The sequence below is a fragment of the Drosophila elegans genome, unplaced genomic scaffold (assembly GCF_018152505.1).
Source record: "Drosophila elegans isolate 14027-0461.03 unplaced genomic scaffold, ASM1815250v1 contig_814, whole genome shotgun sequence".
Lineage (NCBI taxonomy): Eukaryota > Metazoa > Arthropoda > Insecta > Diptera > Drosophilidae > Drosophila > Drosophila elegans.
In genome coordinates, this window is record NW_024546167.1 from 14,755,660 (window position 1) to 14,770,125 (window position 14,466).

Genomic DNA, 14,466 nt, shown 5'->3' on the forward strand with positions numbered 1-14,466 from the left:
CGTCGGCAGTCACACTGAAGAAACGGAACGAAGCGGACACGGATACTTTTCGGGGAAGAGATACTTCTTCGTATTCGTGCGTGGTTTCGTCGAGAGAAATTGCACAAATTGCAATTGCAAACGGAATTGCAAACGATAGAGCGGAAAATCCGTTGAGTGCCATCGCAGATCGAAAAGTGCAATTAGTGTGCGAGTTGTGTGTGTGTGTGTGTGTGGTAGTGTCACCTCAATCAAAAAAAATAAAGAAAAGAGATAACGAAAAAGTGAAAAATACTGTGGAATCCAAACTAAATTATGCTTAAACTACGGTTTAACCAAATTGCCAACTAGCCAAAAGTAACCAGCACACCGAAAACAGCCAAAAGCAGCAAATCAAACGAGAGGTAAATAATTGCCAGGGGTAAAAACAAATACTGAATTATTTGGGGCCCAGTTTTATCACTTTCTGGTAATTGGAATTCCCTGGAATCGCTTTGTGTGTTAGCATAAATTACAAAGAAAAACAGTTGACGTTGGCGATACATATTCGCAAATGCCATTGATACATAGTAGATCCATTGGGGAAAGGAGAGGCATATTATTCCGAGAACTGGTAATAAGGGGAATATACATATATATATATTTTTTCATTATATGTATTTATTTGTCCGTTGGTTGGCTTGCTCCTCTGTGAGCTGTGTGAGCCCAAAAGAGCGATACGAAATTCCCAGAAACGCATTTTCTAATTTAGACCGATTTCTGAGAAGTGACAGACAGCCCAAGCGAACCAGCAGATACAGAGATACTCGTACTCACAGATACACAAACTCACACACACACTCACACGGGCGAGTGGTTCGTGAGCGTATGTGTGTGTGTGTTTGATGATGTTGGCAGCTGCCGTTGTTGTTGTTGTTGTTGTTGTTGCCTTTGTTGGCGGTTCGGGCTATTGAATGAAAAATGCTGCTGCAAACATTTAACACCGCAAGCCAAGCTGAAGCTGGCCCTCACACAGGCTCAAGCACACAGCCACAGATACATTTACAGATGCGAGCGCACGAGCAGATGCGGATACAGTGGAGCCTCGCCTTAGTCAGTCAGTCGCTCATAGCAAAAACAACTACCATCGGGGTCACATTCCACTCTGTGTTTTCCCACGACAAACATAACCATATCAAATATCACTGATAACATGAGCTGCCCATACTGGTATTTATTAACCCTTGTCGGGCCTTTATGGCCGAATTCTTAAAAGCAACGAAAAATTAAAAACAATATAAAAATTAATGATATAAATTGTATTTAATTATTTTTTAAATATTATTTAAAGAAATCATTTTCTATTTTTCGGGGATAAATATAATAGGTTTCAACTAAATTATCGAGATAGACGATTTAATATTTATTTTAGACATTGGTGACAATCGTAACTTAAAATAATGCTTAGAAGATAAATTATGGCTATGCTCTGAAAGCGTTAACCTATAATATAGTTCTTCCTTCCTCGCCGAGTCCTCACTGTACTTGCACTGCTCTCTTAGCCGCACCAATACCAATGTCGAGACCCGGTTGCTGCTGTTATAGCCGTATAGTTGTTGTTGTTGGGCCCCTGTTGTTGGCCATGGCTTCTTGCTAAAGGTGTATAAATGTAAAGGTGTAGCCGCTGAATTCGGCCGAAGCCGTACAACAACAAAGGCGATGGGAAGGGGTATAGGCAGGGGTAGAGGAACTTGGGAACATCGGCGTTGTACCCTTCATAAGAAAAAGGTGTTATTAACTTCGTTTGTAATGCGTCAAATTGTTGTTGCCGCTTCTCTGTGTTCCTCGTTCCTCTTTCTCTGTGTGTGCACTTTTTTGATTATTCCTGGTAAAAGAAAAAAACCGCTTTTACCATCTTCTTCCGCTCATTTCCTTGAATTTTCGTATTAAACTTGAGAGCGTTTTCAATTTTTTTTAATAGCTTTTCATGTGAAATGGTTTCGAACACAGGATAAGTGCAGTGTGGAAGCGAGACAGCTGCTGCCCAGCTGCCCGCTAAGAGAGAACGAGAGCGAGCGAGAAAGCGATCTTGCAAAATGCCAAATTGTCTGCCCAGCAACAATGCCGACTCTACCTCTCACTCACACACCTAATCATAGGTAGACTATTGCCCTCCTGCTTCCTCACCTCCACCCCCCCACTGCGCTCATTCATCCCATTGTTATTTGTTTTTCTTTATTTTTCGATGGGATTTTTCGTTGGAAATTTGATTTTGTTCGTTTATTGTTAATTGTTCGCGTGAATTTGTTCAATTGAAACGCAATGCCAAAAGTGAAATGTGGGCAAAACACTCAATTCGGAGTGTGTGTGAGTGGATCTCGAGTGGGTTCACAAAGGGATTCGAGTGTGGGGGTTGTTTCAAATATAGAGATGTTTTATAGAGAACTGCTATTAACGGAAAAACACAAACACACATTTCTCTATATACAGTTAAAAAGCCACAAAAGTGCTGCCATAAGTTACAACTCATGCACAACGGATTCCCCAGAAATTCCCTCCATACTCAATCAGGGTTAAAATAAATACAATCACAACGCGCTAATTTCTGTAGTATATTTTCCACAATTAACTATATATTCGTTTTAAACCAATTATATGGAAACTACTGAAATCTTATTGTGATTCAGAAAAACCTGAAGGTATTTCCGCTACAAGTTATGAAGATATTTTTGTGTAATTATTATAGGTTTTATAAAATATTAATATTATGTCATTAAGACATTTATTTTCTAAAGTCCTAGAACTCTTTAAAATCATAATAATGTCATAGTTATTTTTAAAATCAAGGTACAATAATTATGTCCACTAAAAAAGGTTTTTAAATTTTAAAAGCATGAAGGCATCTACTGTGAACTTTAACTCATGGCATTTCCAAAGTAAGACCATTTCAAAGTACTATTAATAAAGATGAAACACAAATACTGTTTATATGAAAAGCAACTTACATATGTCGAAAACCAGTTCAAGTATGGCTTATGTAAATTTTCTATTTGTGCCAGCGTTTCGAAATCCGAAAATCCCTGGGCGTTCACATACATAAGCAGTTTGTTTGTTATGACCAATAATAATATCTCTCAACTTGACTTGACCTTACCCCTCACTTGTTCCACCATGGAACTTTATCGTTATCTCAGCCTTGCCACCCCCTTTCCACCTGCGCGATTTACCCCACCGCCCCATGGTTACCTACATATCTACTTTTCGCTGGAAAAGCCAACGAAATGCTTTTGATTGTTCTTAGAATTTCGTTTCGTTTCAACTTTCTGTTGATAAGCGAGTGTGTTTGTGAGTGGGCCAACACAGCGGGGGGAGGCGGGCGGTGGGTGGTGGTTGTCTAATGTTGATTTTGCGCTTCGTAGTAATTTATCAATGAATTTTTATAGGGGCTTGTGTAATCTCTTCGAGATTGTTTGCCTGCATACGTATTCGCAAAGGTCGCTTTAGTTCTTTTCCTATCTGATTCCGTAATCGCTATATTTAAAACTATTTAATCAATCACGTTTACGATCCATTGTTAGCGGCCGTGTCGGTGAATAAAATGCCAGGTTTCTTGCCCATTGGCGTTCAGTTAAGAGGCTAAAAACAGGTAAAAAACTGAATACTTTAATAAAAACTGATTGTTGGAGAATAGTGAAAGAAATGCAGTCACGCTTCTGTCGATAAACCTACCTCAATAATGATTTCTGAAAGTGAAGAAAAAGTGAATGGGCGTACGATAAAAACAAACAAATACAGAGTGTCTTATGTATTAAAATCAGCATTACCCGGAATTTTAGGTACAGATTTGGTAGGAAACTTAACTTACGTCCTATAGAAAAATATTTAGGAAGCTTAAGAATATAACTATAATTTATGGATCAATAAACACCACTTCCGAATAAACTTTGTGTTGGGTTCAAAACCCTTAACTCAAGTTATTCATGATTTCAGCGTATCCACGAGTAACCTTATCTTTCTGTGAATTATCATTCAAGATAATACGGTTATAAGATATCAAAAAACTACCAAAACAAATCTCGCACACTCCCCAAATTCATAGTTCGTGTTCTGTTATCGTTCCGTAACAAAAGTTCTGTGGAGCTCATGGTCATAATTTCAGCTCTGCCCCAAACAAAAGGCAACAAAAGTATCTAGGGAGACCATCTCTTTTTTGGCCAAAGTAGAACAGAACAGAAAAGAACAGAAGAGAAGAGAAGAGACTACAAAAACAATTCGGGCCTAACCCGGACCTGGAGCAAATTAAGTTGAAATTCTGTTAGTGCTTTCGTTTAATCAGAAAACAGCACACAGACACACCACAACTGAACTCCATGACTTCACCAGCATGTGAGTACCGTGTGCATATTTTCCACGAATTTTTCCTCCAGTGTGTGCGTGTGTGCGAGTGTGTGGTGCTATGGATTTATCATGAGGCTCTCCATTCGCTGTGTGCGAATTTCCTAGAAATTGCCTCTTTTCACATTAAATGTTAATATTATTATTTTCGTTATTATCGTTTTCGGGCCTAGATAATCAACACCTCTCCTTGTCCCCCGTGCCCACTTCCTTTTGATAACCAAAAAGAGAGGCGAGATAACAATTTCGAGCGTAGAACGTAATATAAACAAAATGATTCCTACGTCAATGGAGGAGATACTATAAGTATGTACACCTCTCTTGTCCATTTAAGACCGAAACCCCGAAAACCCCGACGAACATAATCAGTCACGAAGTTAGCCCGTATACACTACGTTTAGCTCGTGCTAATTAGAGTTCCATACAAGTTTGAATGCCGAATCGCCATGATGCGAAGCGTTTGTTTGTTTATCATTTTTCTCCCGTAGCGCAATGAATGCGCCAAATTACGAACCCGAGAGCCCCAAGCAAAATAAATAAATCTCATTTCAATTTTCCTGCGAAAAAATATATCAAAATGAAATACACTTTCTCAGGATCCCCCATGCCCAGTTTCTTTGGCACTTTACTGCCCCGCTTTGCATGTGATTTTATTTTCAAGCGAACTTCATTTGCGAATTCCCAGTAAATGCAAAACAAAATGGAAAAAAAAACCAAAAAAAAAAAAAATAAGAAGCGATGTCGGCAGCAACAAAAAGTAATTGAATTCGCTTTAAAATCCTACGTCTCGACCCCGCCACTCCCCCTTTGGATTTTTCGCTTCTGAGTCGCTGGCTTTTCATTGTTGTTGTCGACTTTTGTTGAGGTTTCTTCTCATCGGGAGTTTCTTTGACTTGGCAACGGAGTTTATCGAAATTCTCACAAATTTTGCAATACAATAAAATATTTTTTTGGGAAGTTTATGACAACTTCGTGACCATATTGTTAACATGAACGGCGTTCATTCATTAAAAATAAAAATGTCGTCGTCATTAAAAATTTTTAATCTCTTCTGTTTTTGTTATAGAAACTATATAATAAGCATGTTTTAATAAACAAAAATTAAAGTAAAAAATAATCATACAAAATTATTTCTTAAACATACGTTCATTACAACATTACTGTTTTAAGAAGTATCTACAGTCAGTTTTCGTTGACTTTAATATCGCAGCGAAATTACAGACATTGGATAGTGTATTTAAATGTCCGCTTTACTTTTTACTTGTGCTCCTTTGCTTGGTTGGTTTTTATTTTTTGCACTAGCCCACATTGCGTCCCCCATTCGCCCCGTTGACCGCAATTCGGGCTGCTCTTTGCTGCCGCTGCTTGTGCTGCTTTGTTGTGACAATTTCTGCGTAAAACATACTACGTACAGTGGGGCAGCCAGCTAAGCCATGACTAAGTTGTTGGCCAAGTTGCTGGGAAGGTTACAAAAAGGCATTTCGAGTGCCGGTCTCCAATGGTTTTTTAATAACGGGCCTTGACGGGGCGCGGTCCATGTAAAAAAATTATTCACTTACAGGTAATAAGATTGGATTGGGATTGTTTGGGTTTAGAGAAAAAAAATCCAGCTTCGAGCTTTAAATTGGCAATGCTTGTATGAGCTCATTATTGTAACACAACCCCTCTTCTTGGAATTAATTAAAAAAAAATTTTTAAGGCTGTGAACCTTCTGGGATTTTTTTGAAAATGTGATTCCCTTGTTTCTGTTTTAAATAGATTTCCACTACAACATGAAATATTAATTCAAATGTGTCTTTATCATGGCTTAACGAAACTTATATGGATTAAATTAAGTAAATTAAGTTTGTCTATTTTAAGACACACGATTTGCATACAAACTTATAATAAATGCAAATAAAATTCACTTTTCTTGCTCCACATTTGTGTATCTTTGTAAATTCTGCATATTTGGTTTTAGAGGTGAATCCCCCATTCATAAGCCAGCCGGAGTCCCTTGTCCCTTATTAGCCATTCAAACCACTCCGTGTTGTTGGCTTTCTTTCTCCCAACCGTCTCCACTCGGCCACATTTATCAACATTTTTACCCCGAACAAGTTATGTATTAGATCATTATCCGCATTTGGATTTCTGATGAAATTTCGCATTGTCTGCAGCGCCGCAGAAAAACTTCAGCTGCTCGTCGTTGGTTCCGCGTGGCAACCAAACCAAACAAAACCAAAGCGAACCGAACCGAACCGAGTAAAATAACAATAAAAGTAAAGAGCGCAGAGCGAAAGAAAAGTTCAGCTTGACGAGCCCTCGAAATGCTCTGGCGATAAAATGCACGAGTTTGTGTGTAGTTTACCCGGAGTTTCGGTCCCTCAGACAGCCTGCTGCTACTCATTGTCTGAGTGACTCATGGAACGCCTTGTCCTACCTACGGATACTCCTGGTGCACTGAGCGAAAGCAGGGATTCTTAAATCTTTGCATTTATTTTAATACATTTTTAACTAGTTTAAAAGGGAAGCGATTTAAATCATATTTATTTTTAAGAATTTGATTCTCTTTTTTAATGTCCATAGTCTTATAATTACCAATTTAATATTTTTATAATTTGCAATAATAATATTTATATTATTATTCAATTTTAGTATTTATTTAATCTTAACATACATTATTATTTTTATACATTTTTTTTCCAGAAATAACCCTTATTGCTTATGATTTTAATATTAAACTCTCGTTTTTGTCAGTGTACCAGTCCTGGCGGATCCAGTCCCGAGTTCGGTTTATCTGCCGTTTCAGTTTTGTATTTCCATTGAAAAATGTTGTTAGCTGGCAGCCGTCGTCTCATGCGGGTCTCTTGGAATCTGAAGTTGAATCTTGAGTTCAAGTCACTCTTTTTGTATTTCATCATAGTCGTAAATATACAGCAAAGGTTGCGGAGCCTCTGAGTCTCTCGGTTAGGGGAAAAGCAATAATTATCTGCGGTTAAATGCGAACGATCATGTCATACGTTAGCCAGAATGTATTGATTACTCACCCGATTGAATCGTACGATTTGAGTGCGATAAATTGCCTGCAGCACGTGCGGCACGGAGTCGTGCATGAAAATGAAAATAAAAAAAATGAAAAAATGGCTAAAGTATCTGTATCTATAAGTGTGTGCAAATTACCGTTAGACCAGGCCAACGGTGAATACAAATTGAATGTCTGCGGGGCCTTATTATCCATCGGACACACTATAATTTGAGCGACAGTGCCCCCACACATATCGTTTTCCAGCTAAAACACTTAATTCATAATGTTTTCGATTCTCGTTAAAAAGCTGCAATTTTTGACTGTTTACCGTGTTTGTGGGTCGCATTTCCGGGAAGTAACTTTAATATTTTCCCTACCATTTTTGGTTAACAAGTTGAGAGTTTGAGTTTCAGTTGTGAAAACATATGCACTGTTAATTGCTTGAATTGTTCGACGAGGTTTTCTATTTGATTAGGCCCAAACATACCCATATACGACTGCGACTCGTTAGGTTATTAACACAAGGAAATTCCGGGGAAATCGTTCAGGGCTGATAGCGGAGGTCGAACACTCGCCGATAATAGCTGAAGACCGCCCCTCTTCCCTTCGAGAAAATGATAAACGTCCGACCGCAATCATTGTTCCAGCGAATTTTCCATGCCCACCCCAATTCGAATCTATATGGGCTGTAGAGTTCTGCAAAATTTACTATGGCATTTGCCGCAGGATTCCCAGAACTGATAAAACATTATTTCCGTTTAAGCCTGGGCTTCGATGTACTCGTTGATTACATTTCGCGGCCTTGTTCTTGGTAATTTTAATTAATCGCCCCGATAAACAATCTCGATTAAGTTCATATTAACTGAGCGATCTTAATCGTTAGTGCGAACACTGAATTTATGGTGAAAATAAGGCATTGTTTTATAGGGAAGCGCTGTACTTTATTATATTTTAAACGGAAGCCGACAAGATTTTAGGCAATTGATTGTTTCTAATAAATGCTAAATAATAATTCCTCGAATTTGCTTATGAACGTTACATTATCAATGTACTAGTCTTTGTGCGTTGACTTTAATAAAGTTAAAGCTGAGTTCCGAAAACCGAAATTCCGAGAATCGTTTTTGTTAAACTGAAAGTAAAAAATGTCAAGTTTAATTATGAATTTATTTAAATTATGTACATGGTTCAAAGAAACACTAATATAATTTGTTGTTAATTTTCCAGAATTGACTCTAACGTTTTCATTTCAAGCTTATATTTAATTAATTGAACTAACTGACCTCGAGTTAAAAAATATTCTGTACAAAATGCCTTTGAAATGTCAAAACTGTCGAGTTTTTGTTAATTTATTGTGTTGAAGGAACTCGTAGAATCCCCAAAGAAATTGTATTTTTAAGAATTCTCTTGGGGGAAATAAATATTTTGAATAATAATCTTAAGTCATGTTCAAAGTTATCCCGAAAGGGCAGGAAGTGAAAACTCAGTTAATTACTGGAATCATTGTTTCCCAACAAAATGACGGATCACTATCGATCAATCAGAGGCTTTATTAGCCAATCGGTGATCTAATTATTTCGCCATTGTATGAAAAAGCCACATGCAGTGCAAAATTCAATTAAAAGACCGCAGTGATAGTCATAGCTTTTGTACCACTTTTGTCGCCAACTTCGGGTGACTACCAAGAATTTCAACCACTGACAATTGGGTGAGTCAGTCTATAGAGCTTTCCACCTGTCTGAATTGTACCTTGGCTCCTTCTTATATGGCCCTGTTTCGGAAGTAAATGACGCATCTCGATGATGTGGGCGCGATAAGGATTTGTCAGTGTGGAGTTAAGTTACTCAGCATAAAAACCAGAAGAGATGACGTGCCTACGAATTACATCGAATTTATCAGTGAATAATGGTAGATTTTCCGCGAATGAGGACTTACTTTACTGTGCTGGCGTCGCTAAAACAGTGTGGTTTCCGTTTTTCGAACAACCCATATAGATAGATAACCCATAGCAGCAGCACTACGTGCATGGCATGGTGTGTACGTGTGTACTTGCCTCTCCACTTTGATTTCATCAGCTCTCCATGGGCGAGTCGCTAAAAATAGGATGAGGATGAGTCCATTACAATTTGGTGTGTATTCGCTCGTACTTACGTACTTGCGCTCTTCTGGGGGCAAAATGATGCGTGGGATTGGAATGCCATTGTTTATCGTCCCCATCTCCATGATGTGATAGATATAGATCCCTCGATCCCTTGATCCCTCGGCGGATGAGTCAGTTCGTGGGGGAGTTATCCATATATCCATCTCCCAGAAGATCAGCGGGGGGGAACTCCATTAATCAGAAGCACTAGACATTGTGGCGTTTAATTGCCCATTTGACCGGCGAACGAGTCCCTTTGCCACTGGAACTTCTCCGTCTAAGTGGCTAATTAATGCACTGGTGAATGGTTAATTGTTGATGGTTAATGGTGAAGCCCCCACCAAGTGGCTCTTTGCTGTAGGTCAAGACATTTCACACGCCGCCAAACTCGTTTTATTCCATTCCAGGCTATTTCTGGATGTTGCGAAATGCCCGGAACTCAAATATTGAAAACGAAACATGCTAACTAAGATAGTCAATAATTAACTTTAAATTAACGAGTTAAACAAGGGTTGACTTTTAAAAAATAATTCTATGCTTAAGTAATCAGGAATTATTGCAGACAATTTTTAGAGGTTGACATCAAATATTTAGCCAATATGTTAACTAAGTATTGGTTCACTGTGAATTCCCAGTACATTTGTAACAAATTGTTTGCATGCTACTTTACCAATGACATTAATCAATATACAATAGATAGATTCAAGAACTGTGTGTTTTTATTGGTAAATTATATTATTTAAATTCTTTAGGCTGTTTTTTTCAAAAAAATACATTTTAAAGAGAATAGTTTAAATTTTCTAAAAATATGTAATTCCTAACGTCATATCTCTATTTCTTTGCCATTGCAGTAAATAAAACGCAGTAAAAACCCAGCCCACCAAGGACTCTTGCCCACTTAGAGCTTCCAATGGGTCATCACCTCAGCAAGCCCACTGTACGCGCCAATAGCCAGGACAAGAGCGATCTGCCCACCAGTGCCAGCCCGAGGGAGACATCCGCAGCCACAGTAGAGGCAATTGGTCTGGACGAGGAGGAGCTGCAGGTGGAAGAGATCCTCACGGAGGCCACATCGCCGGCGGAAGTGCGTCAGATCATAATTAAAATTCAGCTGGCCAAAATGGAGAACGGCAATGGTCAGGTGGAGGATCAACTGCTGGAGGAGGAGCAGGTGGAGGGGGCCGCCGTCGCCGTCGCCTCGTTGTCTGCGGACACGTTAAATGCAAATGGCCAGATTGTAAATGTGACGCTGGAGGGCGGACATGGGGAAGTGGGCGTGGTGACGAATCGAACTGCGGGCAGTTCAACGGAAGCGCCAAAAATCGCAGAAAGACAGCCAGTGAATAACAACAATTTAGCGGGAAGCGTCGGCGATGCCATAAGTACGTTACAATTGCACGACGGCAACAGCAATAGCAATAGCAACAACAGCAGCAACATCAGGCCCAGCAGCAACACCAACTACCCCTTGGACGAAGACGACGGCGACGACGACGACGAGTTGGATGAGTCGCTGCTACGTCGGCGTCGGAGCAACAGCAACAGCAACACTAATAGCAATCACAACCACAACCAAAACCACAGCCACGAGGCCGAAGTCGTCGAGTATTGCGAGGTGCTCGAGTCGCTGCCAGTTAGCAATATGTTGTCGGCGGGAACGCAACACAGCAGCAAGCAAGGTGGGCGAAAAATCAAATGAATTGAGGAGAAGTTTCTCTCTAAATTGAAAGCGGCACAGTGAAAAAATTCGGCAATTCTCGCACACAACAAAAACTAATGAGAAAATATTACAATATAAAATCCAATAGCAAAGTGTTCCCCATTACTTCATTTTTAAAGTTATTAAACAATAGTATTGAGTTATAATCAGCAATCGCATGGTGAAATAACTGACTTAGAATACTATTTAATTTCCAACGTATAATCTTTATATATCAAATTCTATCATTAGTACAATTAACCAATATCAAATAAAAGTGAACCTAAAAAATTAATTTCAGTTTGATTAGTTAATAAATAATTAGTTAAAAATTTTACAAATCCACAATCAAATTGTGTAGTGATTTAAATAATTTTACAAAACCATTAGTAATAAAGTATTCTATCAACAAGATCCATATTTTTCCAGTGTAAAAAATAATTAAATCAAAATCTGATTCAAAACACTTAAATTCCCTGTGTTATCAGGGAACTTCCTTGAAAACAAATATTATTAAAACACCAAATAGACAGAATGAATCAAAAATTGTTTTGATTTTGAAAAACATGTTATTTAGCTGAAACAAAATAAAAAACTAAACACAATCAGGGGAAATTTTCATAAGCATTAGATGAAAAAAAGTGAATCATTTAAAGTGAAAGAATAATGTTTTTAATATCGTCCATTTAATTTGTGAATTTCTGTTAGGCTGAAAGCCATTATTTTTCACTGTGCACAACCGACAAATATTAAAGAGAATCAAACCTAATCTCATCAAATTTAAAGTGAACCAAATTACTCATAAATGATTTTTCCCAAAAACACAGTTTCCAGAAGCAATAATAGCAACAGTTGCTGCCGGAGTCGCAGCAGTAAGACATATTCGATGGGAGCAACAACATCCTCCAGCGCTGGATCCACATCCGCATCCACATCCACATCCTCGAAGCGGCGATGCTGCAAGTGCAAGTGCCGCGATGCCTTCCGAGGATTGAGGGACATGCTGCCCACATCCAGCACGTCGAGCAATAAGAAGGACTCCGCCGGTGTGGTGGTGCCTTCATCGTCGGTTCCGAGGAAATCCCGGACGGCAGATCGCCGCTCCACACCGCCCACATTGGGCGCCTCCAATGGCAGCAGTGTCCATCGGCAGCAGGGCCAGAGGAAGCGGAATTCAGTGGCCGTTCCGGATGCGAGTCATCACCATCACCAGGTGATCATCCGGATAACCTCGCCGCGCTTTGTGGTCGAGTCGCCCAGTGGCCGGGTCACTGTGGTCACCGAACCAGTCGCCCCGCCCCAAACGCCCAGGACTCCGCCCCAGTCACGCCCCCAGTCGACAGCCGCCCCCCGGAACAGCAGGCGTTTCATCAGCAGGCGGAATCGCTGGGCGCAACAACATGACGGTGCACTCGCAAATCGACTTCATGCACTGCCTCGTCCCCGATCTGGAGCGGATCACGAACAGCAGCTTCTACTGGGGCAAGATGGACCGCTACGAGGCGGAGCACCTGCTCGAGGGCAAGCCGGAGGGCACGTTCCTGCTGCGCGACTCCGCCCAGGAGGAGTTCCTCTTCTCGGTCACATTCCGCAAGTACGGCCGATCACTCCATGCCCGCATCGAACAGAGCGGTCACAAGTTCAGGTGAGCCACTGCCACTGCCAATGCCACTGTCACTGCCATCGTCCTTATCTTGGGGTCACTTTCTTTCTTCTTAAATTTCTGGGAATTTAATTCCACCAATCAGCAGATTAATTTATGCGAATGCAAGTCAATGAAACTGTGTGGAATTAATTCTTGGAATTATGATTAGGCAGTTTTTAGATGCCAATGGCGTCATTGAATTGCTGATAATGAAGCAATCTATTTAAAAGCTTAGCAAGAAGTACTTGGATTGTAGTAAAAAGAAATTTTATTTGGAATTTATTTGGTTTAGCTACTATGATGATTTCTTTATGAGCATATAAATTTTGAATGCCTTTTTTTAAAGCTCAGTCATTTATATTTTAAATATTTCTACATTTAGGTTTTTTCATGCGAATATTTTATTGAAATTTAAATAATATTTATATATATAATATTTATATATTATATTATATTTTTTAGGGAGGGTTATGTAATGAGTAAACTAGCTTTTTAAATGGGTTTTTTAAATGTTGGGATCCCTTGTGCATATGGTAAAACTCTAAACTAACGATTTGCTATATTTTTACAGCTTCGACTGCCACGATCCGTGTGTGTTTACGGCGCCCACGGTGACTGGACTGCTGGAGCACTACAAGGACCCCGCCTGCGTGATGTTCTTCGAACCCTGCCTCACGATTCCCCTCCACCGGCGGCAGACATTCTCGCTGCAGCAACTGGCCCGGGCCACGATCGTGTCCAACACCAGCTACGACGGGATCAACCAGCTGGAGCTGCCCGGTCGCCTGAAGAGCTACCTCAAGGAGTACCACTACAAGCAGAAGCTGCGCGTCAAGCCCATCGACCTGAACACCCCGGTGCCGTACTACGGCGACGTATAGCGGGAGGAGCAACAGGTGGGCTTCACCTACTACGAGGACGTGGAGAGCGGCAGCGAGGAGGACGAGGACGACGACGCCGAGGGGGTCAACATCCGGGTGTCCTATGTGCAGCACGCCGAGGTGGTGGCCCAGTTGCAACAGCAGCAGCAGCAGCAGCACCAGGTCACCACCACCTCCGCCAATCGATCCTCCAATCTGCAGGAGCAGCTCAGCAGGCTGCCCAATCGCATGGCAGCGGCTTTTGGCCGGATGTCGGCCAATCTGAACTGCTACCAGACGGTCGCCACGCCAGATCGACGGGATCGATGCTGAGGGAGCCACCAGAAACAACCACCACCCAGAAACCAAAACACTCAACCTGAGACAATCCCAGTGCAGCGTGTGCCGCCACCATAAAGTTAAAGATCAAACGGAAACGGAAACAGAAACAGAAACCGTAGCTACAACAGAATCGCTTACTTGCTACCACAAGACTGTCATAGATCGAAAAAGGAATTCAACTCCAGCTGAGGATTGAAAAGATCATTTATATCTCATTTTACAAGAAATTTTTAAATTTGTGACGCTCTTGTTAGTAAGTCAGCGATATGTCAAAAATCAAAATCGCTTCTAGCTAATTGTACTATAAACTAAGTATTATTACTTAAAGCAAACAACACACCCTCTCCTACAATGTTAAGTATTGCAAAATGGGAAAGCCAACCAAACTTTCTGTTTTAATATTTCGTTGTATTTATTTTAATGTAC

The 14,466-nt window shown here is 40.3% G+C and overlaps 1 protein-coding gene across 1 annotated transcript; it reads left to right on the forward strand.

Annotated features, from left to right (window-relative positions):
* Position 1: 1 nt before the first annotated feature.
* On the forward strand, positions 2 to 13,830 carry LOC108149422 (putative mediator of RNA polymerase II transcription subunit 26). Its single transcript, XM_017276989.2, is given in 5 exon segments — positions 2 to 383; positions 10,346 to 11,173; positions 12,021 to 12,544; positions 12,546 to 12,838; positions 13,410 to 13,830. Coding segments are annotated over 4 exon segments (1,896 nt in total). The 5' UTR covers positions 2 to 383; positions 10,346 to 10,404; the 3' UTR covers positions 13,720 to 13,830.
* The last annotated feature ends 636 nt before the right edge of the window (positions 13,831 to 14,466 follow it).